Source organism: Salvia hispanica, chromosome 3, assembly GCF_023119035.1.
Source record: "Salvia hispanica cultivar TCC Black 2014 chromosome 3, UniMelb_Shisp_WGS_1.0, whole genome shotgun sequence".
Taxonomy (NCBI): Eukaryota; Viridiplantae; Streptophyta; class Magnoliopsida; order Lamiales; family Lamiaceae; genus Salvia; species Salvia hispanica.
The window spans coordinates 16,337,946-16,363,195 of record NC_062967.1 but is presented as its reverse complement, the minus strand read 5'-3'; the positions used below and the strand labels follow the sequence as shown (position 1 = coordinate 16,363,195).

The following is a 25,250-nucleotide window of genomic DNA, read 5'->3' as shown; positions in this document are numbered from 1 at the left end:
TGGAGAAGGGCTACTTCACAGATGTTCCTCCAGAGATAATCATTGAGAGATACATAAAATCCATTTCTAATGATTCTTCTCCTTGAAATGGTTTTGTATGTGCTGATTCCTTTTGTCAGTGTATCAAGCAAAATTGAGATGACAGAGCTGGAATTTGAATAATGTATGTATGTTCTTGCTTTACATTCTGAGACCACTTTCATTGATGATTCATCTTCAATAATAGGAAAACTAAACATGAAATCACATAAAACAACAAAATCACATTGAAAGGACAATTTCAACCGATCCTCACTCAAAATTTTCAGGTTAAAGCTCACAGGAAGAAAAAGTCAACATAAAAACATGATTAAATATTAGATACATGTAACTACAAGAAAATAATGGTTTTTGCTAAGGGAAGAACAAAACTTTGGCAAAATTGGGATATATATTTTTCTGTAGAAGGGCTCAAGAATGCCTGCCACCACCATAACGCCCACGGCCTCTGTGATTCCCTCTTCCACCACGACGGCCGCCACGACGGCCACCACCACGGCTTCCATTGAAACTCATGGCTGGAGGCTGTGGCTGACCATCTGGAGATACCTGAGTCTGAACTGCTTGCTCTCCAGCACCATTCAGAGGCAGTGGCGGTGGACCTTGCTGGCCCTCAACTCCAAACTGAGGCCGTGGGGGACCTTGCTGGCCCTGCACTCCAAACTGAGGCTGTGGTGGACCTTGCTGGCCCTGAGCTGCAAACTGTGGCCGTGGTGGACCTTGCTGGCCCTGCACTCCAAACTGTGGCTGTGGTGGAACTTGCTGGCCCGGCGCTGCAAACTGTGGCTGTGGTGGACCTTGCTGGCCCTGCGCTGTAAACTGTGGCTGTTGTGGACCTTGCTGGCCCTGCGCTCCAAACTGTGGCCGTGGTGGACCTTGCTGGCCCTGCATTCCAAACTGCGATGCATTCTGATCCATAGGCCAAGGTGGAATTATCCCACCAATATTTGGTAGTCCAGCCATTGGATTGAAGTTTGGTGGCATTCCGGGTATCATACTGATTTGCTGTTGAAATGGTGCACCGGTCGGGTACAGGTACGGTAGGTTTTGCTGCTGCATCCACAGCATGCCGTTCGGAGGCAGTCCAGCAAGAAGGTTTGCATTTAGCTGCTGATGTTGTGGAAACCCATTGTTCCAACTTCCATTCGGAGGAGGAAATGCTTGTGCTTGAGGCCTATGTGGGAATGAAGGAGGAATCACGCATTGATCACCAACAGAACCCTGTCTAGAGCCCAGTGAGCCTTGGTGATGACTGTCTTGGTTTGACGGTGTTCCAACACGAGGAGCGAAACGTTGGCCTTCGCCACCTGGAGGAGTTTGTGCAGTAGAATTGTTATTGTTCCAGCTCCCGTTCCCTCTCTGATTCTTCTGCTGCCGTTTCTCCTTCCTCTTGTTATTGGGCTTGGAATCATTCGTTCCCCTTTTCTTCATCTTCATCATTCTCCTGTACTCAGCCTCTTTCTCGTCATCTGAAAATTCACCATCCTCAGACAGCTCTTCATCGTTCTCATTAGATGCATCATACCCTTTCTGGTAGAGATTATTGTTATTGAGTACATGATCTGCAAACTCTGCAACAAACGAGATCAAGGTGCCTTGCTGGATCCCTGTGGGGACTTCCTCCTCGGAGTTGTATCTCACAATGTAGAAAGGGTTCTTGACGGGCCCAAAGATTTCATCAATAATCCCCAGCGGTGATCTGCTCTCAGTAATCCAAAGAATTGAGCCCTCGTTGAGAGGATCGTGTTTCTCGACTCCTTCCACAATCACTTGGGCGCCAATCATCTGTTCAATGTTAATAACATTACTCAATCCAAGAACATCAAAGCAAGAAAACATCATAAATGTTGGCAGTATTCGGTAGCAATGTAGAAACGATGTTTTACCGACAAAACTGTTCCAACTGGAAGGGTTTCATGACGTGGTTCCAAGGTCACATTAACAGAAGGAACTGGAGGCAGATCCTGCATAGTAAAAAAGAAAGATTATAACAAACATAAGCTTCGTCCCCCGTTTAGGCGCAAACACAACTACAGAGAACAAAACTATGAAAATTGAATGCATCATATGATGTGTATGAGCAGGCGTCTGTTGAAGAATGACGGCTATTGAATAAAATGTTGGTTGCTAAACGACACGTTCCATTTGCGACAAAGGTGTTTTATACCTTCTCTTACATTGCTCGAAATGAAGGTTTTTAACAAAAGACATATATCAAGCAACAAACGGCACAAATAGCTGTACTTCTTTCTCTTAATGTGTTCAACGATACCTTCATTACCCAATGATCATTTTCTTAGTTCAAGGATAAATCCAAATTTTGACATTCTTTAAACTTTGAAGATTAAATACATTCAATAATAGTGACAAATACTTCACAAGTTACACAGCACAACACAATATTGCAATAAACATGATACATAAATTAGATGGAATTCATGCCTATGTACAGATTCAAAATATAATCCACCACAATTCATGAACACACAATCACAAACCTCAAGCTCATTCTTAGATTTGATTGGTCCGCCTCCACCACCATCCTCATCATCAACGTCACTCCACGAAACCATCTCTTCTAGCTCCGACATCACAATCTCACCATCCTCCATCTCAGTCTCTTCATCACCACTACTCTCTCCATTCTTGTCCTTCTTTTTACCATCATCCTTATCCTCACTACTACTAGATGACGAGGACGACGAATCCGAGGTGCTCCCACTCCCATCTCCATCATCCACACTCTCATCAACTTTATTCTCATCCCCACCAACTCCTAACACATCACCATCACTCTTCACACTACCACAACTGCCAATCCCCATTTTCACACTCTTCAACTTGTCATCAACCGCAGCTTCTTCACTACCACTATTCTCACATTTCAGTGAAGCAACAACAGGAACACTTAAATTTTCTACTGCACCATCTAAGCTCACTTTCCCAAGCTGCTCCTCAATCAAACACCCTAAATCCCCCAATTTCCTCTCACATCCATCACCTTCAACTCCCTCACTACCCTTTACAACACATTTCTCAACAACACCCCCAATTTCCCCATCTTCCAGCCCTAAACCCGACAAAGGTTCCACCTTTACACCCTCTCGACAAATTTCATCTGCCAAAACATCAAATTCCTTCTTAATATCAGCTATTTCCTCTCCCAAAACATCAAATTCCTTCTTAACATCAACTAATTCACCTCTCAAATCAGCCATATCCGCACCGGGGCCTTCGGTGAACCAGCCGTTGAGGGCCTCAAAATCGAGAAACGAATCGGAAAACGAAGAGGGGATATCGTCCAGCTCCGGAACGAGGAGGTCGGTTGCTCTCTTAGTAACGTCTTCGTTCTCCTCTGCTCTCGCTCCTTCAACAGCGGGACTGTGCAAGAAACCAACCATGTTGGGCAGTAGGAATTAGGGCTGTTGAGGTCGATAGGTTCATGATTTTTGTGATATAGCAGATGTGAAATATATATAAATACTGTATATGCGGAATTGAAGAAGAAATGTGGGCTTTGTATGGAAAGAGAGGATTTCCTTAAACCCTAGGGTTTATATACGAATTTTGCGTACCCTATTTCCTACTCGCCAAATTTGTTTTACTTTACTTTCTTTATATATTTAAAATAGGGATAAAAACCATATTTAATCACCCTAAATATTGTGATTCTAAAACATAATTTATAATTTATGTTTCATTTTAATTATATAAATCTTGAATTAGGTTTTTTAACAAAGCCAACATCAATTATAGTCTATTCATATAAATATATTAAAATATTAAAGAGTTTCAGTCTTATCAAACATTATTCTTATCCAATGTCCTAACTTTTAAAAGTAATTACATTAATAATATTTTATTTTATGTACACATAATATGAGTAATTTTTTCATTATCTATTGAAAAGATCATGCATCCCCATTTGGACATTTTTATTTTACAATTTAGATCTTTAATTTCTATTATGTATTTATTATGAATACTCTAAATAATAAAAAATAGAAATGAAGAGTAATATTCATCGTTAAGTTTTAGATTGGTTGGCTAGCCCGAATTCAAGCCTACAAGTTTAGAGTTGAAAATTGATTACCCATTAAAAAATTAATTTGATTATCCCAAATTCAATAGAGCTTATTCGAAAATGAGTTTGACATCCTAAATAAGAATAGTACAGAAAGAAGGCAAAAAAATGAAATTGAATCTTTGAATTTTGAACCATCTGAAATTGTCTATTTTGATTCTCAATAGTTAATCCGACGAAGAGTAAAAATTTAGTTGTCCACCTTATTGCCACATAATATGTTCAATCTATTACGCTGCAAAATGAAACAGTAGAAATAAGAGTAGAAAAAATGATTTATACAATTATGATGGTTGGACATATCATATGCTTTTATTCACTGATGAGATTGTAGGAGGTCAAAATTTTTAAAAATTGATACTTTTGTAAAAAAAAGTAGTACAGTAAAAAAATAATTGCATTCACCAACGGGTTGCAGGGCAGAGCTGTGGTGGTGACCATGAGGTCACAGGTTCAAACCCCGTCACCCGTTGAAAGACTTTCGGCCTTAATCCGCAAGTCCGATCGAGCAGGATTAGTTGGATTCGTTCAGTATGCCTGTGGTTAAAATCAAAAAAGAAAAAAATAATAATTGCGTTCAAATACACTAATCTTAATTGATCTGAAATCTATCATTGTTTTATTCCATTCATTCGGATCGCAATTTCGGGCCGATCGGTCGTTCACTAGTTTGGGCCCGGGTCGGATCGGATCGGACCAAGTTTTGGCGATCCGAATAAACTGTATCAGTAGAGCTCGATATTCTTGTCGATTTCCGTTTTCAAATCTCATGAATCTTCAAATGATCGTCTCTTCAGTAGCTCCGCCGCCAACTGTCGGCTCCGGAATTTGTTTCCGGCTTAGATCGAGGGTTACCGACGCCCACCTTACTTCAGTTTCCACAAAGCTGTTTTCTCCGTCTTCCACCTTTTTCCCCCTCCGAAAGGTGAGCTAATTAATGTCTCTATTAAACGCTGCAAATCCAATTTAGGCATGTGAGCGTTTCAGTTTTGTTTAGTGTGATTTGCTGAATTTGTAAACATTGTGTAAAATGTAGAATCCCATGTAAATTTACAGAGTTATAGTGTAATTCAGTTAGGTTTGAAGGATTTTGAAGTTCGATGCTAGTTGTTAATCCCTGTGGTGGTTTGTTTAGATTAATTATGGATTTTATATCCATAATTATTTAATGATGTTTTAAGTGGTTTTGATGAATTTTAGATTATATCCATGATCTACATTTTTAGCTAATTAGTTGTTGGATTAATGTTTGAATTAGTAGAATCCAACAAGAGATGAATTATAGTAGCATCTGATTTGGTTACTACACCAAATGGAGTTTCTAGCTAGGAGAGCTAATTATGTTGAGGCAAGCCGGTTCATGTTCCGAATTTTCTCAAGTATGCACCCCATTGAATGCCAGCAACAATTTAAGAGTTTCAAATATTCAATCTATGGTTGAATGGTGTATGGACTCCCGCACTTTATAGAATACTGCCTAGCCTGTTTGAGGTCTCTTAAACAATTTTTTTATACTCTTTGATTCTTGTGAGTCCTCTTTTTTTGCATTGCCTATGTTAAATTGTGCTGAGAAATTTACTTCAACTGTTGTCGTTCTAAACATGTGAAGAAATCTTATGGGAAGCATTCTTTCGGAACTTGTTTGATGAGTTGGCTAAATCGTTGACATCTAATAACAGTATTATGTTTGTAAGGAAATTTTAGTTTTGGTTTATTCTTACACTGGTAAGGCTAAGACGATTGCATCAATCCCCTGTGTTGTACTTTCCTTTCAAGATATAAGTTTATTCATTTGGATGTATAATTTGTGAAAGCTTATATTGTTATCCAATACTTTCTTCACTATTTGGAAAACAGGATGTCATTGGCAGCTTCAAAGCTTTTGAGATCAAACTTGTTGATAGAGTTTCTGTGTCCACAAAGGCGGAAAATTACCTAGAACCTGAACCCGTGAAACAAGATTTTATGAGCGCAGATGCTTTGACATTAAAATTTGAGGATGCTGTTTTCTTAGAACCAGCATCATCTCCTGCTGCAAAGAAATCGAAGAAGGAAGGTCCTGAGTCATCTTCTGCTGCAAAGAATTTGAAAAAGGAAAAGAATCCCAAGCGACTTAGCACTAGTGCTGCTTTGATAAAAAGCGCTGACCATTTCCAAATCTTCAGATATCCTCTTGGGACAGAGTCTGCAATAAAGGCAATGTTGGAATGTAACACTTTGGTTTTTGTAGTCGACAAACGTGCTGATAAGAAGAATATCAAAGAGGCTGCTATAAATATGTTTAAGATAAGGGTCAAGAAAGTGAATACTTCGATCACGCCTGATGGAACCAAGAAGGCTTATATCATGCTCCCACCGGATTGCAAGGCTGCGGACGTGGCTAAGAGGATTAAAATCATCTGAAGATCATACATGTGATCCTGATTCCTGACCTTGCGATTTTGCTTTACAACAACAATTTATTGATTATCAGCATTCAGGTATCTTAATCTGTAGATGTTTTCTATGATACCTATTGTGGGCGAGGGGTGGGGGGTTGCCTTTGGTTTTGAAGCTGTTTAATTCCTCATAAAAATCTGTCACTAACCCACCATTCGCCTTATAACTGTATCTGGGGTTTTTTCCTTTTACTCGTGAATGAGTATGATGAGGGATATTAGTTCGTTATGGGCAGGCTTCTGGATGTGTTTAGTATCAGCGGAACTTTTCGTTGATTGTTAGTGATAAAGCAACTGAAATCTTCTGAACTTTTTATGTTTCTTGTGAAGGAAAGTGGAGGATGGGATTCTTGTGTGTCAGTTGAAACAAATGGAGATTAAGGGCCTATTTTGTAGTGTGGTGTGTGTATTTACTTAGTTAGGATACGGAACTGGATCAGTTTTGTGGATCACGCTTGATACGCATATGTATTAACTGCCGTTTTCACCAATGACAATGAAGTTGTGCTTATCATCACATGCTGATAATTCTGTCCTTGTGTCATTTCATTATTACGATATTATCTATACTGGAGCCCTTAATTCTTCCTAGCTTCGACTCTCGAGTCCCTAGAATCTCCCGAAATGTAGTTGCTCAAGCCTTCCTCACTCGAGTTGAAGGTAACAGAAAATGTCGATGGGCTCTAAAGTTAAAATGACTACAAAATTACTAAAAGCACTCCGAGGAAGGAAACACACAAGCTAGGTAGTCTCCCAATGCTTTCTAACCAACTGTGAAAGCACATACAAAATTAGGGCCTCAACCAAAACAGACATCTGCTTCAGCTGTAGCATTCCTCACCTGAATTTGTTCCATCCACCATCTGGAGACTGGAATGAGCTCCACAAGGGAATGAAACTCAAGATGTGGATATTAACCCACATCACCTACTGGATAAGCCTTCCAATCCATCCATTTCCCCACTGCAAAACATGCCCTAACAGTATTAATGTGGTGGTTGTGTTTTGCTGCTTATGTGGACATTAGCAGCAATGGATGTAATGGAGTTACTTATGAGGTCTGACAGCTTTATGTGTTCTTGTAAATTGCAATAACAGATGCTTGATGATCAAGACCTGTACTTCTTTGCCAACTTTCTAGGTATGTTCATGAGCTGTCTTTGTGATTGCTTTCCACTAGGTGACAGCAGACCCAAAATGTGGGCATGTTCATATTCTCACAGTTCAAAGCATAGGTTTGGACAAAAGAATTCAAGAATGGGGATACATATATGATGGTTTGTAAGAAGAGACAATTAATTTAGTCCTTACTTTTATCCTATGGATAATAGATTGACTACTGGGAAAGAGTTTCATAGTTATGATATCAAGATTTTCATTATGCTTGTGGGGCTCTTGTTCTGGTGGTTTACATTATTCTTATCCTTGATAAACAGATGTACGATTGTAATATATAAATGTATCATCATAAAGATTAATTATTCAACTGTACTTCCTACTCTAAAGATGGTTTCTACATCATCCCATTCTTAGAGTTGAAGAACCTTGCAATATCCTTAATTAAAGTTATACTCCAATCATGAATATCCAAAATAATAGTAATAGTTACAACATACGTATTCACTAATGTGAGTTTTTTCTTAAATAAAATTTATTTGCATAAAGTTTTTTTAAAACATAATTTTATGAAAGTTGAGATGAATTTAGAGATGCCAATCCACCAACTACGACTTTAACTTAGCAGTGTTTTTTGACAAAATTGGAAAAAAAAAACACATGTGTTCCATTCAACATATCTTTCATGACTATTGCTCCACAACAAACTGGTACAACTATTGAATTAATAGCAAGGAAAAATTTATTCGTAGTCTATTTTTGCTATAGTGTAGTTCTTCAAACTTAAATGTATATGAAACGAATATTAGCTAAACACTCTATTTTGTCCTCGAATAAAACTTACAATAATTTGGGCGAACATAATATTGAACATAAAAAAATCACTATATTTCACATGGAACCAATTTTGCATTATAAAAAAATGGAACTTTAATTTTTTGCTCATGATATTTATAACTCAGGTGTTGCATTCATCCAGCGAAGAGATGTATCTACTGTAGATCTTCACGATTGGATGAGTGAAACTGATGAGCTATGAACGGAGAACCATTTTAAGCCCTTTCGGTCGTCTACAACGAATGAGTTCGAATGAGGGACAGTTCGGGTTTTTTTCAGTGCGATTAATATCATGGTGAATATTACTATGACTTTATATACCTAACTAGTACTTTACTAGTGCTCTTACAAGTCACAACCAAAGTTGTATACACCAAAAAATATACATATAGGTGGATAAGTACATTTAATTTTTGGAAGTCGTCATTGTCTAGGCCTCGTGATGCTAATGACCCCCACACGTAATTAGTGGTGCATCATTAATGTTTTCACGATGAAAAATGGAATATCCAAAGGAAGAAAACGAAAACCTAAATGGCAACCCATAACTCTATTTTCCCAGTCAACAAAGTAGAGTTTAAATGCAGAGAACAACAACCCCAACTCTCACATATTTATGGTGGAAAGATGTTCCCATGTTGCTGGCAACTCAAATAATAATAGTTAAAATTAATAGTAATTTCCAGCAAATATTATTCCCAAAAGTGTAAATAGATGAAAAGATAGATGATTAGTTTCTATGCATCACATGGGATTGAAATAAATGTCTACAGCTACCAACATTATGAAATACTACAGCTAAGCTCTATCGTTGCTTTCAAACCATCTCCATATATATGTTCTTTCCCTGCCCCAAAATTTAATAGCAGTAAACATATGCCTCTTTATGTTTAGGTGAAAAACAAGTTGCATGTCGGTAAAAATTCAGTGATCTGGACTCCTTTTAACGTGGTATGTCCAGTCAATTACATTTGTAGAAAAAGGGTTTAGGAGATAATGTTTTTGCACCACCATTACATTTTAATTCATCTATGGTGTCATATATATAGTACATACTCCCTCCGTCCCAGAGAAGTTGACACACTTTCCTTTTTAGTTTGTCCCACAAAAGATGTCACATTTCCCTTTTTGGAAAAAGTTCTCTCTCATGAATATAAAAATTATATTTTCTCTCTCCATTTAACACACAAAACAACACCTCCTAAAATCCCGTGCCATTTCCAAAGTATGCCAACTTCTCTGGGACGGAGGGAGTACTATATTAGTAGCTATTAATTATTGATTATTGCCTTCATGAAAGTTTTATGCAAAACCTAATTGTTTTTATTGGCACGTACCTGGTTTAGGTGAGATACTTGATTGTTATGTCGCTCTATTTTTGGATGCATATAAATGTGATTCTTAAATTATAATGTGACTTTTAGTTTTACATTGACTTTGTAAATCTAGTTTCTATTTATCTGTTGTTTACTTAAAAGCTAAATAGTCTCCATTTTCGGGGAACAATAATGATATATAGTTTTCATTGGTTTTCCAAGATTGAACATCATTTTATCTTGTAAACATATCATTAGTTTTGATGCATGTTTTTGAGCAAGTATTATCTTAAATTGGCCATTTTTTTTAGACACGGATCCAAAATTTGAGTCATACTTAAAAATAAGCTTGGATAATTGCCTACATTAACACGTAGTATGATTTTATTGATCGTATGATATATATTGATGTTACTAACAAATCAATTTTTTTTTAATTAAATTTGTATATTTCGCGATCTCACTAATAATTTTGAATTATTATTTTAGCAATTAATATTAAAAAGAAAAAGTACTAAATCAACGATCCTTTGCATTTATTGCATCATGTGCTGCCGTTCAAAAAAATAAAGTGTAACTTAGCCTCTAAGTAGAGATTTTGTAGTTACATGCATCACGCATGTGTGTCTGCTTTAGGGTTTACGAAAATTTCCCAACCTAAAAGTAGAATTTGGTTTTTGAAAGTAATAGCCGATATTTTTATAATTAATGCAAATGAATGAAAAATAATAGTAGTACTATTTAGATAGATTTTGAGAGACACTATTTATTTTTATATGCAACAAACAAGTGACCATTTAATTTAATACAAAAAAGTAGACTTTATTGAATTTTGAGGGAGGGGGCTAGCTAGTATCTGAAGTCTAACTTATTATGGGAAAATAATAGACATTTCAAAAATTAATTAAATAAGCAAAGGAAAACGTCAACTATTTATAAATTTCGTTCATACAAGTATTCCCACTATTTAATTAAGACATGTGAAGAAGAATGAAAGAAAATATACACTTAACAATTTCCATATGGATCAAATATCTATTTGAAAATTCAAATTTCGACAACTTGACAAGGTTAGCTAGGATGCTATTTTTATTTATAAAAGCATTTACTTCAACCCATAATTATTTCTCATGTTTTTGCCTTGAATTGGTTGAACAATAAAATTTATGTTTACTTCAGCCTTAAGAGTGACCCGTTGGTGCATTCATATCTCATGCATTTAATTATTTTTACGCATCTTACCTACTCTTCTTCAACACACTCAATTTTCTGTTGCCACAACTTGAGAAATTCAATTAAAGTTTGGCCTATTATTTATAAGCCTTTTCAAGTAATTACTGGTACATTGTGGTAGATAAAATAGTGTATATTTCATATTTATGTTGCATTTTACTATATCTCTCTCCGTCCATAACTGATTGTCACAACTTTCTTTTTTCGTCCATCTACGATAAATTTACATTTTTACTTTGGACTACAGTTGGTAATGAACGCCATTCCACTAACATTTTTCATCTAGTTTCTATTAAATTTCTTAAACTCGAGTCGAATCAAATCGTTTCAATTAATGGTAGACGGAAGAGTATTATTTGGCACGTAATTAGCTAGGGTTTCGAGTACCCTTTGTACTAATTTTTAAGCTTATTTTTCTGACAAATCAGTGTATATATATGTCAGCCCATGATCAATATTCAATAGTATCTACTACGATGAATTAGTAATACTTTTTTTTTATAATTAAAATGCAGCATACATGTATTTAACAAATACTACGACTACTACTATTACTATTAATTCGGCTAGGAATACTACAGTATAAAATATTAATTAGGTTATTTATTTGTCATTTATTCCACACGTCTTATTTACTAATAAATGAACCCTATCTTTACCCTATGCTGGTAGGTAAAAGGTGTGAGATCAATGCATCATCCACTTATTCGAAAATTTACACTTTACACTATATACGTTTCCCACTCTTTAATATTAGTACTAGTATTAGTTAGTACTCCATTTAACAAACAGATGGTTTCTTTTTGTCTCCTAAACAAAATATTTTCTTAAATAAAAACAACCCCATTTCTCATAAAAAGGCAAAACAATAGATTAATGTTGTGTTAAAAAGAAACTATCAGGAAAAATTGCGTAAATAGATAGTAATTTCATCCATTTTATACAACCAACAAATGAAGTTAGTACAAAATCTAAATCTCCATAAAAAAATTGAAAAAAAAAAAATAAATTCTTACATACCGCCTAATCTCCCCACCGGCAAAAAGACTTCACCGGCATTAGCCATCCCCCAAAAAAATAGTTAATATTAAAAAAAAAAAAAAAACTTCGGGCGCAGCGGCAATCGGCGCTTGTGAATTTACCGATATGACCTGAGAATAGATCCGCAGAAGGTGCAGATGATAGCTCTCCAAGTCTTCCAGTAGAAGGGGACGTGGCAGAATCTGGTGGCGGTCTTCATGTCCGCCACGCTCGCTCCGCCGCCGCACCGCGAGCATATTCCGGCGGCCGGCTTGTGCTGCCGCACCTTTCTCGTCTGATCAACCAGGAAGCAGAAGCAAACCATTTTTCTTTTTTTTTTGGTAGTTTTTTTTTCCAATTAGGGTTTTCACTTTGGGTTTGTTTTTTTGGAGTGATGAAATTAGTGTAGATTTGAAGACTATTTATATGCGCGATGGAAAGGGTTGTGGGTGTGCAGCTGGCAATGATGATTGTACGTTGACCTTTTGCTCTAATTTGAGGCTTTTCTTATTATTTTAGTGATTTTGGTCAGTTAGTATTTTAGTGATTTTTTTTTCCTGTTTGGTTATTAATTACACTGGTGTGTATGGTTGGATCCCGAGTTCCCAACAGTTTGAAATTTTTTTGAAATTTATTACTGTTGATATTTTAATAATATTTTTTTTTTTTTTTTGGAAAATTTTAAAATGTGTTGTTGTAATTATCTACCTAAGTTATTCTTAAATACTGTTTTCTATGATGCTATTTGCTATATGTAGTTTCATCAACTTTTTGCTTTGATCACTTTAAAAATGGATTATCTCGTGAATTAAAGATAGTACAATAGTTAGATCAGGTCACTTTTTGTGAAATACTACTAGAGTAAGATCAAAGAATACTTAATAGTAGTAAGATTATAAGATCTCTACAAATCAGTACTAGTGACTACTGAGTACTGAGCATTAATTAATAGTAAAAATTAATGTGATTATGTAATCATATAAATTTTAAATATCACAATTGAAAATGATAGTATGTGTGTAAGCAATTGCATACTGTATTTAATACAAGGCAGTATATAATTATATATAATTGGAGGACCAGTATATAATAAATTATATTGTTCACATACTGGTTGAATTATTTAATGGGGATCTTAGACAGTTAATTTGTTCAGAAATATTTGACCATTAATTAATATTAATGTATAATTCGCTTAGGTAATAGCTAGAGCATGTAAAGTGCAGTATACATGAGCCTCTAAACAAACCATTATATATATATATATATATAACAGCATTTCACTTATGGACCTGATCACATCCCTATATATATATATAGGGAGATGATCAAAACAAGTATGTGTTTAAATCCAGAAATGCAGCCCAAATCTTGGCCCTAGGATTAGATGATCTAATGGTCAATAATTAACCCAAAACACGGAAGGTCATAATTAAGTAGTTTTAGGTCATATTATAAGATTTGGGTTTATGTCATGTTAAAATCATTTTAGGTCATGGCTAATTATATATATATAGGGTTTTGATCTATGGAGACCAGATTTAAATACAGAAATGCAGAACACGGTCATACATAAGACATTTTTTGGTCATAGTTAGTTTATTTTTAGGTCATGCTAACAAAGCATGACCTAAAATGATCTTAACATGACATACACCCAAATATTATAATATGACCTAAAACTACTTAATTATGACCATTTTAGGTCATAATTAATAAAATACTAATAAATTATTTGACCGAAAACACTTTTATTGTACTGCTATTTTGCACATAATTGATGAATTAAAGACTGGATTAACTAAGATTAAACGGTAATTAATCGTTATTAAGATAAGTTTTAAAACAGATATTTTTTTAATTGAGTGTTCTATATATATGTGTAAATAGATATGTGCATGGTAAAATTTTGTTTTTTCTGTAATAATTAATATGTTATTTTTATTATTAGTGGCCAACAGTTTGCTAGAAGCAGCAATCAGAAACCGTTGGGAGTTATCAATTTCATTTCTTATTAATAGTAGTAGTATTTGTTTTCTGTGGGTGTAAAACATCGTCCCCTTTAGCTGCCTAGGTCGTATCTCAAAGAAGTAGTATTATATTTGTTTAAATCATAATAATAGTAGTAGACAACTTTTTTTTCAGAGATACACAATCAACGATCTAATGGTAAAAAATATTAAGATTCTACATACACTAATAGTTATGTACAATTAAAAGGTATTAATTAATATAATTGCTTGCTTGCTATAGTTGTTTTGGATATTAGAGGCAATTTAAAGATAAGGTATATATCGACCAAAAAAGAAATGTGTGGAGTAGCAAACATCAAATTGATCTCCCAATTAACAAACCCCACTCAAATATAGACTGGTACCGATATCATTAATTATTGTACAATGATGCATTTAAATTGTTATCAAAATAAAAGATAAAAGATCAAATTGAGATGCAAGTCCACCGAAATAATTATTTCATCTCCTATTTAATTAATACTACTATATGGTTTGTCGATTTTACATATATATATATATATAGTTGTCGATGACTAGGGCCTAGTCTTCACTATTTTGTGCTACGATTTATGGTTTTTTTTTAATGGGGGCCTTCCCATAAACCCTAATGTTTCTATCATGTTTCATGTGTTTATCATTATTTTGATTGTTAATTTTGAAATATTAGCTATGTCCCCAAATACACGTATGGGTGACGAAAAGCTCCAAAACAAGCAAACATATATAAGGTTTCTTGAAGTTTGATTTTATTGTATTGAGTTAATAAATCAGTTTCACACTCTTGATCAAATAATAATAGTAAAATTGAATTAATTGGTTGGGGGATAACAGCTATGTGAAAGTGATGGAGGGGACAAACATTGGCAGCAGCCAATTGCTGATGTTGCAGGCTATTTTTGTTGAACTGGAATATGGGTGTCAATCTACAAAATTTGGGCCATACACTATACATAACTTGGCTCCACACCCATTTAATTTGATGCTTTTACTCGTATTTTTCAATCTTTGTTTTGTTTCATACCAATATTTATTGTTACCGGAATTTCAGAAGATAGTTCGAAAATTAGGTAGACAAGGAAAACAAAAGGAAACGATAATTGATTAAGAAAGGTAAGGTTGGAATATTCAATTTTTAAAACTAATATTTCGATCCCTAATTAGTTTCAAAGAACATAGATACACTATGTGACACATTTAATTAGTGAATATTATTCGTTTATAAAGTTAATGGAAAAACAATATTAGGCATGGGGATGTAGCTCAAATGGTAGAGCGCTCGCTTTGCATGCGAGAGGCACGGGGTTCGATCCCCCGCATCTCCATTTTTATCTATTAACAATGTTTTATTTCCATTTTTAAAGTAATTTTTGGAATGAGAAAGAAAACTAATAATTTCATCTGCGCCCCAATATTTATGGTAAATACAACGACATGGAAAGTGCAGTTTATTATAGGACTGATTAATTTGAATGCATAATTTAGTTTATTAAAATGAGAATAAAGTTGATAGAATAAAATTGATAAATAATGACAGACTAAAGTAAATATTTAGTGAATTAAGTTTGTGAGAATAAAACATACTAATAAATGGTACTCCTAGTAAATGAGAACGGAAGGTTAAGTGTAATTGGGAGCATTATTTTTATTTTATTAATAATTTTATTAATTGAGGTTTGTTTGAATATCAATTTTTTTTTTTTTACTTTTAGAACTGTTTTGAACAATTATTATGTCGTACAAAATTTAGTTTTTATTATGTCATGTCGGGTTATATCAATACCAATTTGATCATGTTACTATTATGAGCGTGTTCCGTTTGTGTTATATCTGTGTTTATATAATTTATATTATGATTGTGTTTGTGTTAGTTATTATGTACACCCAATTTGTGTCGGGTAAAAACAGCTCACTATGGGGACCTATCTTTTATTTATTTATTTTAGGATTACATTGATAAAAATTACTCCCTCCATATCACTTTAGAAGTCCCGGTTTATCAGTGTCCCACCTTAGGAGTCTCAGTTGGAATATTCCATAAATGGTATTAGGCTCCATATTCCACTAACCTTTTCCCACTCATATTTTATCATAAAACTAATATAAAAAAATAGAATCACATTTCACTATCTTTTATCACCAACTTTCATTTACATTTATTAAAACTCGTGTCCATTTGCAAAAAGATAATAACTCCAGCCCAAGGTTAAATAAAGTAAATTGATAAGTTTTGATATTTTTCTAATTGGGCCTTAATTGAAAAGGCCAATTAAAAATAGCGAAGTAGTCTCCTTTTTCTTGTTCCATTTTTCATTTTGTTTAAAAAATTCTCTCCCTCTCTAATGAAACTCTTCTTCAAACGCCATTGCACATCTCTGGCTCACGCACACAACACACAGTGCCTTCCATCACCATCACAGCTCATCCACATCTGCAAATCGGCCCCGCTCTCCGAAGCAATCAAGCTCCTCACCTCGATTAACTCCTCAATTCCCCTTAAAGATGCTGTTTCGAAGCCGATTCTGTACGCCACAATCGTGCATTCCTGCACGCGATCGCTCCACCTCTCCGCAGGCGTGCAGCTCCATTGCCACCTCATCAAGTCCGGCCTCGAAGCCGACCGCTTCGTCGGAAACAGCCTGCTCGCTCTCTACTTCAAGCTCGGCTCCGATTTCAATGAAACTCACAAATTATTCGACGGATTGCGCTACAAGGACGTCGTGTCGTGGAGCTCGATGATATCAGGGTACATTCGCGCGGGAAAATCGAGGAAATCGATCGAATTGTATCTGGAAATGCTGGATGCTGGAATTGAGCCGAATGCTTTCACTCTCTCCGCAGTGATCAAGGCGTGTTCGGCGACTAGTGGATTTAGATTGGGGAAATGCTTGCACGGAGTTGTGGTGAGGTGTGGATTTGGGGGGAATGAAGTTATCTCGGCTGCTCTGGTTGATATGTATGGGAGAAATGGGGAATCGAGCGCCTCACGCCAACTGTTCGACGAAATGCCTGAACCTGATTCCGTTTGCTGCACCTCTGTGATCTCTGCCCTAACGAGGTCGGATTTGTATCTCGAGGCTCTGAGTATGTTCAATTTGATGCATAGGAAGTTTGGATTCATGCCGGATTGTTTCACTTTTGGGAGTGCCCTAACAGCTTTGGGGAATTTGGAGAGGTTGAAGCAGGGTAGAGAAATCCACGCATTGGCTGTGACAGGCGGTTTTGTGGCTGATGTTTTTGTAGGTAGTAGTTTAGTAGACATGTATGCGAAATGCGGGGTGCTTGAGGATTCACGCCGTGTTCTTGATGGAATGCCATTGAAAAACTCTGTTTCTTGGTGTGCTCTGCTTGGGGGCTATTGCAGGAAGGGCGAATTCGGTGTTGTTGTCGACGTGTTTAGAGGGATAGAGAAGGATCTTTACAGCTTTGGGACTGTCCTCCGTGCCTGTGCTGGCTTGGCTGCTGAGAAGCTCGGGATGGAGTTGCATTGCCAGTACTTGAGGCGAGGCGGATGGAGAGACGTTGTGGTGGAGTCGGCCCTCGTTGATTTGTATGCCAAATGTGGCAGAGTTGATTATGCTTATAGGGTTTTCTTGAAGATGGATGTGAAGAATATGATCACTTGGAACTCAATGATTGGTGGCTTTGCTCAGAATGGAAGAGGAAAAGAAGCTGTTGAGATTTTTGATCAGATGATTAGAGAAGGTGTTAAGCCTGATAACATAAGCTTCATTGAGGTTCTGTTTGCTTGCAGCCACAGTGGCTTGGTTGGCGAGGGGCGGAGGTGCTTCGTCTCGATGCGCAACAACTATGGGATGAAGCCGGAGATTGAACACTACAGTTGTATGGTTGATCTATTGGGGCGCGCCGGGAAGATAGAGGAAGCCGAGGGTTTGATAGTGGAATCGGAGTTCGGGAGTGATCCGACGCTCTGGACTGCTTTGCTCGGGGCTTGTGCCTCCACAACGAGCCCTGGTGTTGCAGAGCGTGTCGCGAAGAAGGTGATTGGATTGAAGCCGGATTGTCACCAGAGTTATGTGCATTTGGCTAATGTGTATAGGAGTGTTGGGAGGTGGCAAGAGTCTCATGAGATTTGGAAGCAAATGAAGGAGAGAGGTGTGAAAAAATTGCCAGGAATGAGTTGGATTGATAGAACTAGAAGTAGCTTAAATCCATCCATTACTGCGTGAAGTTTTTTGTATGAATAGAGAGATTAAGGAATTTTATGTTTTCTTTGGCTTCATTTGATTGTTTGTTGTATAGTTCATATCTCTTGTTGAAACTAGGTCTTTAGAAAACTTCATCATTTTTACAATCTGTACATGCAATTGTTTCCATACTTCATTTTTGTTTTGCATTGAATTCCTATGCTAATTCTCTACTTTTAAGTTGAGTTCAATATTACTACTATTATGTTATAGCATGAATGCATGATCAAAGTGCCTCACATAAAAAATCTATGTTAAAGATTTGATTTCTGCCTGTATACGAATATGAATCTAAAGAAATGAAATCGATTGCTGTTCACTTGTCCTTTCTTCGCATACATATTGAAGGCTCTAAAATTGGATTTTTCAGACGGTCCCACAACAATTGTCACTCTTATTGTGGGCCCGTGTTTTAAAAAATGTAAATAAAAATTGGTTGAAATAGTTAGTGAAATGTGGAAGTCATTTTTTTATATTAGTTTTTATAATAAAATGTGAGTGATATGAGTTAGTGGAATGTGAGACCTAAAAATGAAGTGTGACAATTATTGTAGGACGGACTAAAATGGAAAGAGTGACAATTATTGTGGGACGGGGGGAGTAGAAGTGAAGGGCTAGGGCGGTAATTCGAGCGTACGAATGATGAAGTATAACATGATCAATTGCCAGAATTATGTGTCAAGAAGCATAACAAGCAGATTTAGGTTTCAAGAGTTAAAACAAGAGTTACAGAAGAAAATGAGGAATGGCATCTAAAGACACTAACTCCTGTCCCGCCCTCATGCAATTGGTACATCAGCCATCTCTTGCTCCACCGTGGTGGGTTCAACGGGATAGTATGAATAGTGCATCTCTCCGACATCATCACCAGAGAGCTTCTTCCATCCACCTGGGCCTACATGGTATACTGCAACAAAATCCAAGTTAAAAGGGTAAAAAAAAACGAATAATATATCACCGTGAGGGAGTAGAAACACAAGCATGGAATTTACCGCTGGCAACACCACCACTGGCTCCATCACGGAATGTGGCATGATATATTGCTCTTCTAGCCAGCTCAGCAGCATCCTCAACAGACAGATCAAAGCGGTATCTGTAACACGAGCCAGGAAGTTATCTATAGCTAAAACTAAAGGGTAGTCATTACGTACAGTTATGGCTTTCAAATCCCATGTTTTTGAAATTTATTTCATCAAGAAAACACGTATATATCCTGATAAGCATACATGGGCAAGTAAGGTCTAAGAGTATGCAGAAATATTAACCAAAGATAACATCCATGAAATTTCAAGCAGCTGCAATCAGATGTTTCTTTGGCATCACCCAAAAACAATAACATATGAAAGGAAATATGAGACGTTGATAAGAGAATGAAAATGTGAATGTGAACTCACCCACTGTCCAAAACACCATAAGCATATGGAGAACCAGACCCAACTGAGAATCTGGTGCCTTTAAGCCGACCACCATCGCTGTCAACATAATAAAGGCCAGGGCCCTACCCAAAAAGCAGAAGTTTAGGTGCTATCTATGAAATCAGAACAGCTTTTGAAATTCAGCATTACCGATTCATCATAGCCAGCTATCATAGTTCCAACAGACAAACCCATTCCTCGATAGGAATACAGGATGTTCGCCAACAATTTTGAAGCTCCGGCAACGGAAATTCTTCTCTTATTTGCCAATTCATGTAAACGACACTGAAACATGGAAGTGAATTACTAACTTTCAGACACTCATTAGAAATACTACTGAAAATAGAGCCTTTCTACATAAAAGCGATACACACACACACACACACACACGAGGGTGGGTCTGCCAGTGCAGTATAGAATCAATAAGCTAGACAAGAAGCAGTCTTCAAAAGGATAAGCAGATCTATGTGTGTGTGTAGGTAGGGGGATGGAGGCAAACAGTATAGGAGTATGTCCATAATGCTGCCTTAAGCTATCTAGGTTTGGAACGAGTATCCAATGCACCTCATAGTGGGATAATGCAGAGTACAAAAAGGGAATATGCAAGACTCTCGGTCATTGTACCTAGCATGTATGGATTGACTCACCTTAATTCCGAGATTTCTGTGCCAGAACTGGCAGTCAGCAGCTCCTCCAGCCATTGTACCAAGCATGTATGGATTGATTTCTATAATTTTCTTGACAGATTGTGATGCTGCAAGGTACAGATTAATCTTATACAAGCAGTTTCAGAACTCATATAACATTGATCAAAGAAACAAAGTAATAAGTAATAAACTGAAAGAGTACATATTCATGTAAAAGTGGAAGTTTCACTTGTATTTCCTTCGTCCCACTCAAGATATCCACTTTCCATATTTGGAAACAAATTTCTCCTTTTTAGCAATTGAATCGAATTGTATAATATGTTGTTTTGGAAGTTTCATTCTATATAAAAAAGGGAATTCACAACTTAGTGTTTCAATGCAGCAAGTTGAGTTCATTTTTCTCTTAAATTGTCTGAACTTTGGTGAAAAAAGTTACTAGGATTTAGGAGCTGTGCTTTTCAAATAACTTCACAAAAAATGAATTATAGTCAGACAAACTCCTATTCCTGCCTATTGTTTTGAGTATCGCTGTGCTAATAACCCTGCTTGTTTGCTTGTTGTGTATCAATGTTCATCTGAAGAGGAATTGAGGACTCAAGACTTTTCTAATCGTGTCGGAGCAACCAATCAGTTTCAGCTACCGTGGCTTTCAGTTCAAGACCAGTAACTTTTTACAGTTACTAGGAACCGGTGATGAAACTTATGGTGTATATGCAAATAGATATTAGAGATGTGTTGCTACGATCAATGGCTTTTGAAAGTCATGAAGTGGATTTGCAAGTGTGTACAAGGGAAGCCTAGGAAATGAAATTTAAAATTGGGTGAAGAAATTGGACAGAATTATGCGTCATCAGGAACAGGAGTTTGTTACAGAAGTGGACACCATTAGCTCAATGCATCACATGAACTTGGTTCGATAGTGGAGATATTGCTCAGAGGGGGTTAAATTATCTACTACCCTAGGTACATTTCATTCTAATTAACATCATCCCACGAAGAAAGTCTTTCCAGCAGTCATCATGTATGTTTATACCACTTAAAGATAAAGCCAACACCATAGGTGAAAATCTCTAATATAACATTAAGAATAAGCAAGGCCTTACAAATATAGCCTCCCATGCTGGCACGGGAATCAGCAGCCACCATGACACCGTGCTTGAATATAAACGCCAGAGTCGTCGTTCCCTTTGCCGGCTTCACCATCTGTACTGCTGCTTTCTGAAACCCATCAAACTGAAGAAAAACACATAAAAAAACAATTTAATCTATCTACGCAGACTCTGAGAAGATAATATCACAAAAAACACAAAAAAAGGGAAACGCAATAAAATGAAGCTCACATCAACAGTGACGGGAAGTTTAAACGACGGTGCAGCCAAAATCTCGTCATCCAAATCCTCTGCATTTCCCTTAACCGGCAAGGAGGGATCAAGCCCACTGAAATCGATCTTCATCATGTTTCACTTCACAAAAACACAAAATAATCAACATGTCCAGATTTATACAGAGCAAAAAAAATACTATCTCCGGCACAAGGTAAAGCAATTGAAGGAAAACTCATCATAGTTGTGCAATTGAGTGGATTAAATTAATCAGAGATGGAAATGTTCAAGCATAATAGATCCGATACTAGATGAGTTTAAACCCTAATCGCAATGAATGTTTGAATTTATCGTTTAACAGGAAGAAAATCGAGAGCTGAGTTATCAAACTACCTGATTAATGGAAGGAGAATTTGAGTGAGCGATTGTTGAGAAATAATTGAAGAAATTGTTATGAATCAGCTTCGAATTCAGTTGAATATAGAAAACAGAGCTTATTGAGATTTCTTGTGGTACAATATTCAATTGGAATTGTTAACAGAAATTGGGCCGGCCCATTAGGATAAGTTGGATCTCATGTTTGGGCCCTACACTCATACGAGAATAACATGTAAACAAATTTCTTGAATTAGTTAGAGCGAAATCAACAAAAAATGAAGTTTAAAAAGAATAGAATTTTGTGCATCACACGAGTCGTACACTAGTTTATATCATTTGGACATGGGCACATTTTATCTATGTCAATAAACAAGTGCAATCCGATCAGTTATTATCTCGAGCTTAAGATGTTAAGGGCTCGTTTAATAACCTAGTAATGCCTATATCTATAGATATGTACGTGTGCATTTCTAAATGTTTGGTATCATGCTTGCACTACCTTACAAGCCTAGGTTTTTCTCTATGCCCATCTCAGCCCGGCAGATTTAGCATCAAAATGATCCGATATGTATCTCTCAAAATTCATTGAATAGCAATTATGACTTTATACATGTACCTAGAATAAAAATTTTATCTCTTTCATACTCTTTTCTTCCAATCCTTTATCTCTTTCAATCTCACAACATACTTTTCTTCCAACGCTCTTGAAGCTAATCATTGCAAAAATTTCATGCGGTGAATGTTTATTGTTGGATCTTTCTCTATTTTTCTCTTATCTTCTTTTTCTTGATAAAATTATTTCTATCAATTCGCTACTCCCCTATTGTTGAATTATTGTTATTTTACACCTCCAATTCGATATTAAGTAGTATAAGTATACAAATATTTGCATGTCTCAATCCATATTTACGAAAGGTCAGCGAATTAATCCCCCTTTTTTAAATCTCTCAATTTCTAAACATCCACCAAATTTGATGAAGAATTCTCTAATTTGAGATATCCATGATGAAGAATTGCGATAAAGAATACAAAAATTTGGACAATCGCGATGAGATTTCTCTAATTCTGAAGAATGAATCGTGAATCTTGTGAATTTGGAAGAAATTGTAACAAATTTGATTCAGATTTTGAATAAGTCAGCATTGAATCGTGAATAACATGAGTCATATAAAATCTTTAACAAATTGAATTCCAAAAATGCCCTGGGCCCATTATTTTCAATAAAAAGGTAAAAAAAAATAAAAGAAAAAATATTGCCGGGAAACTCTCGGTATTCCGTCAATAATTACAGACGGATTATTCTCCGTCGGTACACCTCCGTTTTTTTTGTAGTGAAAAATTGGAGCTCTCAAAGATGGAGGCTTTGTCGATTGAGTCGGAAGCGGTGTAAAGATTAGATTTTGTGAAGAGTAATCTGTTTTGTAATCTGAGTTAAGTATTCTACTAATCCAGTCAAAGCTGACCAAAAATGAAAACAAACCCTACCAATGCATAATCTTCACATCATCATCCAAACTGCTAATTGCCTCCTCCCACCATTCTCATTTTTTGCTGTTTAAGATCATATTTCGTTTAATTCATCCAGAAATTTCAAATGTTTTGCTTCATACTCTATTGTCTGTTATTTAGATTTTATCTTTCGAGTTTCATGTATAAGCTTATCTTTGATTAAGCTCTAATTAGATTCCTCGTGTTTATCTTTCTTAGAGTGTCAGTATAAGTTGAATACAATGTGGTGGCCAATTGTGAAGAGACACTATGACCGCTCTACTAAAAAAGGTTGAATAATTCTATATACTGTTTTGATTTTGATTTTGTTAGTTTTGATTTGAAAAGAAAATACTAAATTTTGAATTTGTTAATGTTTCCCCAGATTGCTCTTGGTTTGTGGTGATTGAGAAACATGTTGTTTTAACTGAAGTGAGGGGTTTTGGTGATCCACATATTGACAAAACAAGATGTTTGCAGGTACATTTTTCTGTAATATCAAATTTAATACTATAATTACAACAGACTTTAGTTAAAATCGTATAATTATTTTCTGTGTGCTTTAGATCATCAAAATGCTTCTGTATCTTCTCAATCAGGGCGAAATATTCACAAAGGTGTCTCTCAACTTTGGTATTTGAGTTAGTTAGTTCCATTTTGTAATTGGGCAATTGAGATTCATGAAGCTCGAGAATATTTTATGAATGTGTTACATATCTATCTGCACATGATATTCCAACCGAGTTGAGGTTTTCAATTTTCATTTTTGTAGAGTGAAGCTGCAGCTATACTTTCTTCTGCGGTTAATCTATATCGTTTTGAAGATGTTCATTTGAGAAGAATGTTTCATCTAATTGCAAGGGATTTTTGCCCTATTGCAGATGAGGTTCACATTTCTTCTTCCATTTTTACATTTACATGTTTCTCTTCTACCAAGTTAGGGGCTAATTTATTTTTTATTTTTTGCTAGTAAGGTTCCTTTGGTCACTAGTTCGTTACTCAAAGACGTCAACACCAGTAATGTTGCATATCGGGCTAATGCTCTTCGTTTGCTTTATCATATTACAAATGACACATTCTTAAGCCAAGTTGTGAAATTCCTCGACGAGGCTTTTTATGCTTCGTTCTCGCAAGCCTGTGCTTAGGTCTAGTGCTTTCAAAGCATTGCAGAAGGTTATAGCTATATTCTTAATGCATAGTTTGAGCTTGCTATGCTAGTAAATCTAAGTATACTAAGTAATGATTAAGTTATGATGATGTTTGATATATAGCAGGTGGGATTGGTGCATAAGGTGGTATGGCTAACTCGGGAGGATCATGTACCAATTTGTTTGGATATGAATGTATATAAGCTATATATGGAGGGAGTCAACCATAGAGTAAGTCATCTCAAATCTACATTGGTGTAATTATTTTTATTTATTTATAAGGCTAAGCCTTAATTTAAATGTAACATACAGGACAATGAGCCACAAGCTGAACATGTATCTCAAGTCATTAAATCTCAATCATTGGCAATCAAGGAAGCTTCAAAACTCATCAATACAACCTTAGGAGTAGGCTCCTGATTGGGAATCGTCCAAGCACAATATATAATTAACTACAACTTTGTTTAAAGTTAAGCGGATGAAGAATAAAGTGGGAAACAAAAAAAAGTAGTAGAGAGAACAAAATTTTTGTATAAAAATAGAGTTGAC

General features: G+C 36.0%; 5 protein-coding genes and 1 non-coding gene across 8 annotated transcripts; 3 read left to right on the top strand and 3 right to left on the bottom strand.

Annotated features, from left to right (window-relative positions):
* Positions 1 to 316: 316 nt before the first annotated feature.
* Positions 317 to 3,573, bottom strand: LOC125214620 (H/ACA ribonucleoprotein complex non-core subunit NAF1-like). Of its 2 annotated transcripts, XM_048115720.1 has the most exons (4): positions 3,242 to 3,573; positions 2,538 to 3,157; positions 1,926 to 2,003; positions 317 to 1,824 (listed from the first exon to the last, which is right to left on the bottom strand). In XM_048115720.1, exons 1-4 carry the CDS (start codon positions 3,438 to 3,440, stop codon positions 451 to 453), a joined length of 2,271 nt encoding a protein of 756 aa, XP_047971677.1. In that variant the 5' UTR covers positions 3,441 to 3,573; the 3' UTR covers positions 317 to 450. The 2 variants fall into 2 exon arrangements, with proteins under 2 accessions (XP_047971677.1, XP_047971676.1); XM_048115719.1 differs by having other exon boundaries at positions 2,538 to 3,573.
* A 1,179-nt stretch (positions 3,574 to 4,752) lies between these two features.
* LOC125209699 (60S ribosomal protein L23A-like) lies at positions 4,753 to 7,089 on the top strand. Of its 2 annotated transcripts, XR_007174342.1 has the most exons (3): positions 4,753 to 5,048; positions 5,981 to 6,603; positions 6,892 to 7,089. XR_007174342.1 is itself a non-coding variant. In XM_048109284.1 (2 exons), exons 1-2 carry the CDS (start codon positions 4,893 to 4,895, stop codon positions 6,524 to 6,526), a joined length of 702 nt encoding a protein of 233 aa, XP_047965241.1. In that variant the 5' UTR covers positions 4,753 to 4,892; the 3' UTR covers positions 6,527 to 7,089. The 2 variants fall into 2 exon arrangements, 1 of the variants encoding a protein (XP_047965241.1); XM_048109284.1 differs by having other exon boundaries at positions 5,981 to 7,089.
* Positions 7,090 to 11,980: 4,891 nt separating this feature from the next.
* On the bottom strand, positions 11,981 to 12,491 carry LOC125216758. The gene has a single exon (XM_048118523.1). It carries the CDS (start codon positions 12,406 to 12,408, stop codon positions 12,202 to 12,204), a length of 207 nt encoding a protein of 68 aa, XP_047974480.1. The 5' UTR covers positions 12,409 to 12,491; the 3' UTR covers positions 11,981 to 12,201.
* A 2,856-nt stretch (positions 12,492 to 15,347) lies between these two features.
* TRNAA-UGC lies at positions 15,348 to 15,420 on the top strand. The gene has a single exon. It is a non-coding gene; the product is annotated as a tRNA-Ala (tRNA).
* Positions 15,421 to 16,423: 1,003 nt separating this feature from the next.
* Positions 16,424 to 18,416, top strand: LOC125212117 (pentatricopeptide repeat-containing protein At1g03540). The gene has a single exon (XM_048112182.1). The coding sequence runs from the start codon at positions 16,438 to 16,440 to the stop codon at positions 18,283 to 18,285; it is 1,848 nt and encodes a 615-aa protein (XP_047968139.1). The 5' UTR covers positions 16,424 to 16,437; the 3' UTR covers positions 18,286 to 18,416.
* A 527-nt stretch (positions 18,417 to 18,943) lies between these two features.
* On the bottom strand, positions 18,944 to 22,211 carry LOC125211780 (proteasome subunit beta type-5-like). The gene is made up of 8 exons (XM_048111713.1): positions 22,081 to 22,211; positions 21,706 to 21,828; positions 21,469 to 21,598; positions 20,366 to 20,472; positions 19,869 to 20,003; positions 19,698 to 19,801; positions 19,296 to 19,396; positions 18,944 to 19,210 (listed from the first exon to the last, which is right to left on the bottom strand). The coding sequence occupies exons 2-8, from the start codon at positions 21,820 to 21,822 to the stop codon at positions 19,083 to 19,085; spliced, it is 822 nt and encodes a 273-aa protein (XP_047967670.1). The 5' UTR covers positions 21,823 to 21,828; positions 22,081 to 22,211; the 3' UTR covers positions 18,944 to 19,082.
* Between the last annotated feature and the right edge of the window lie 3,039 nt (positions 22,212 to 25,250).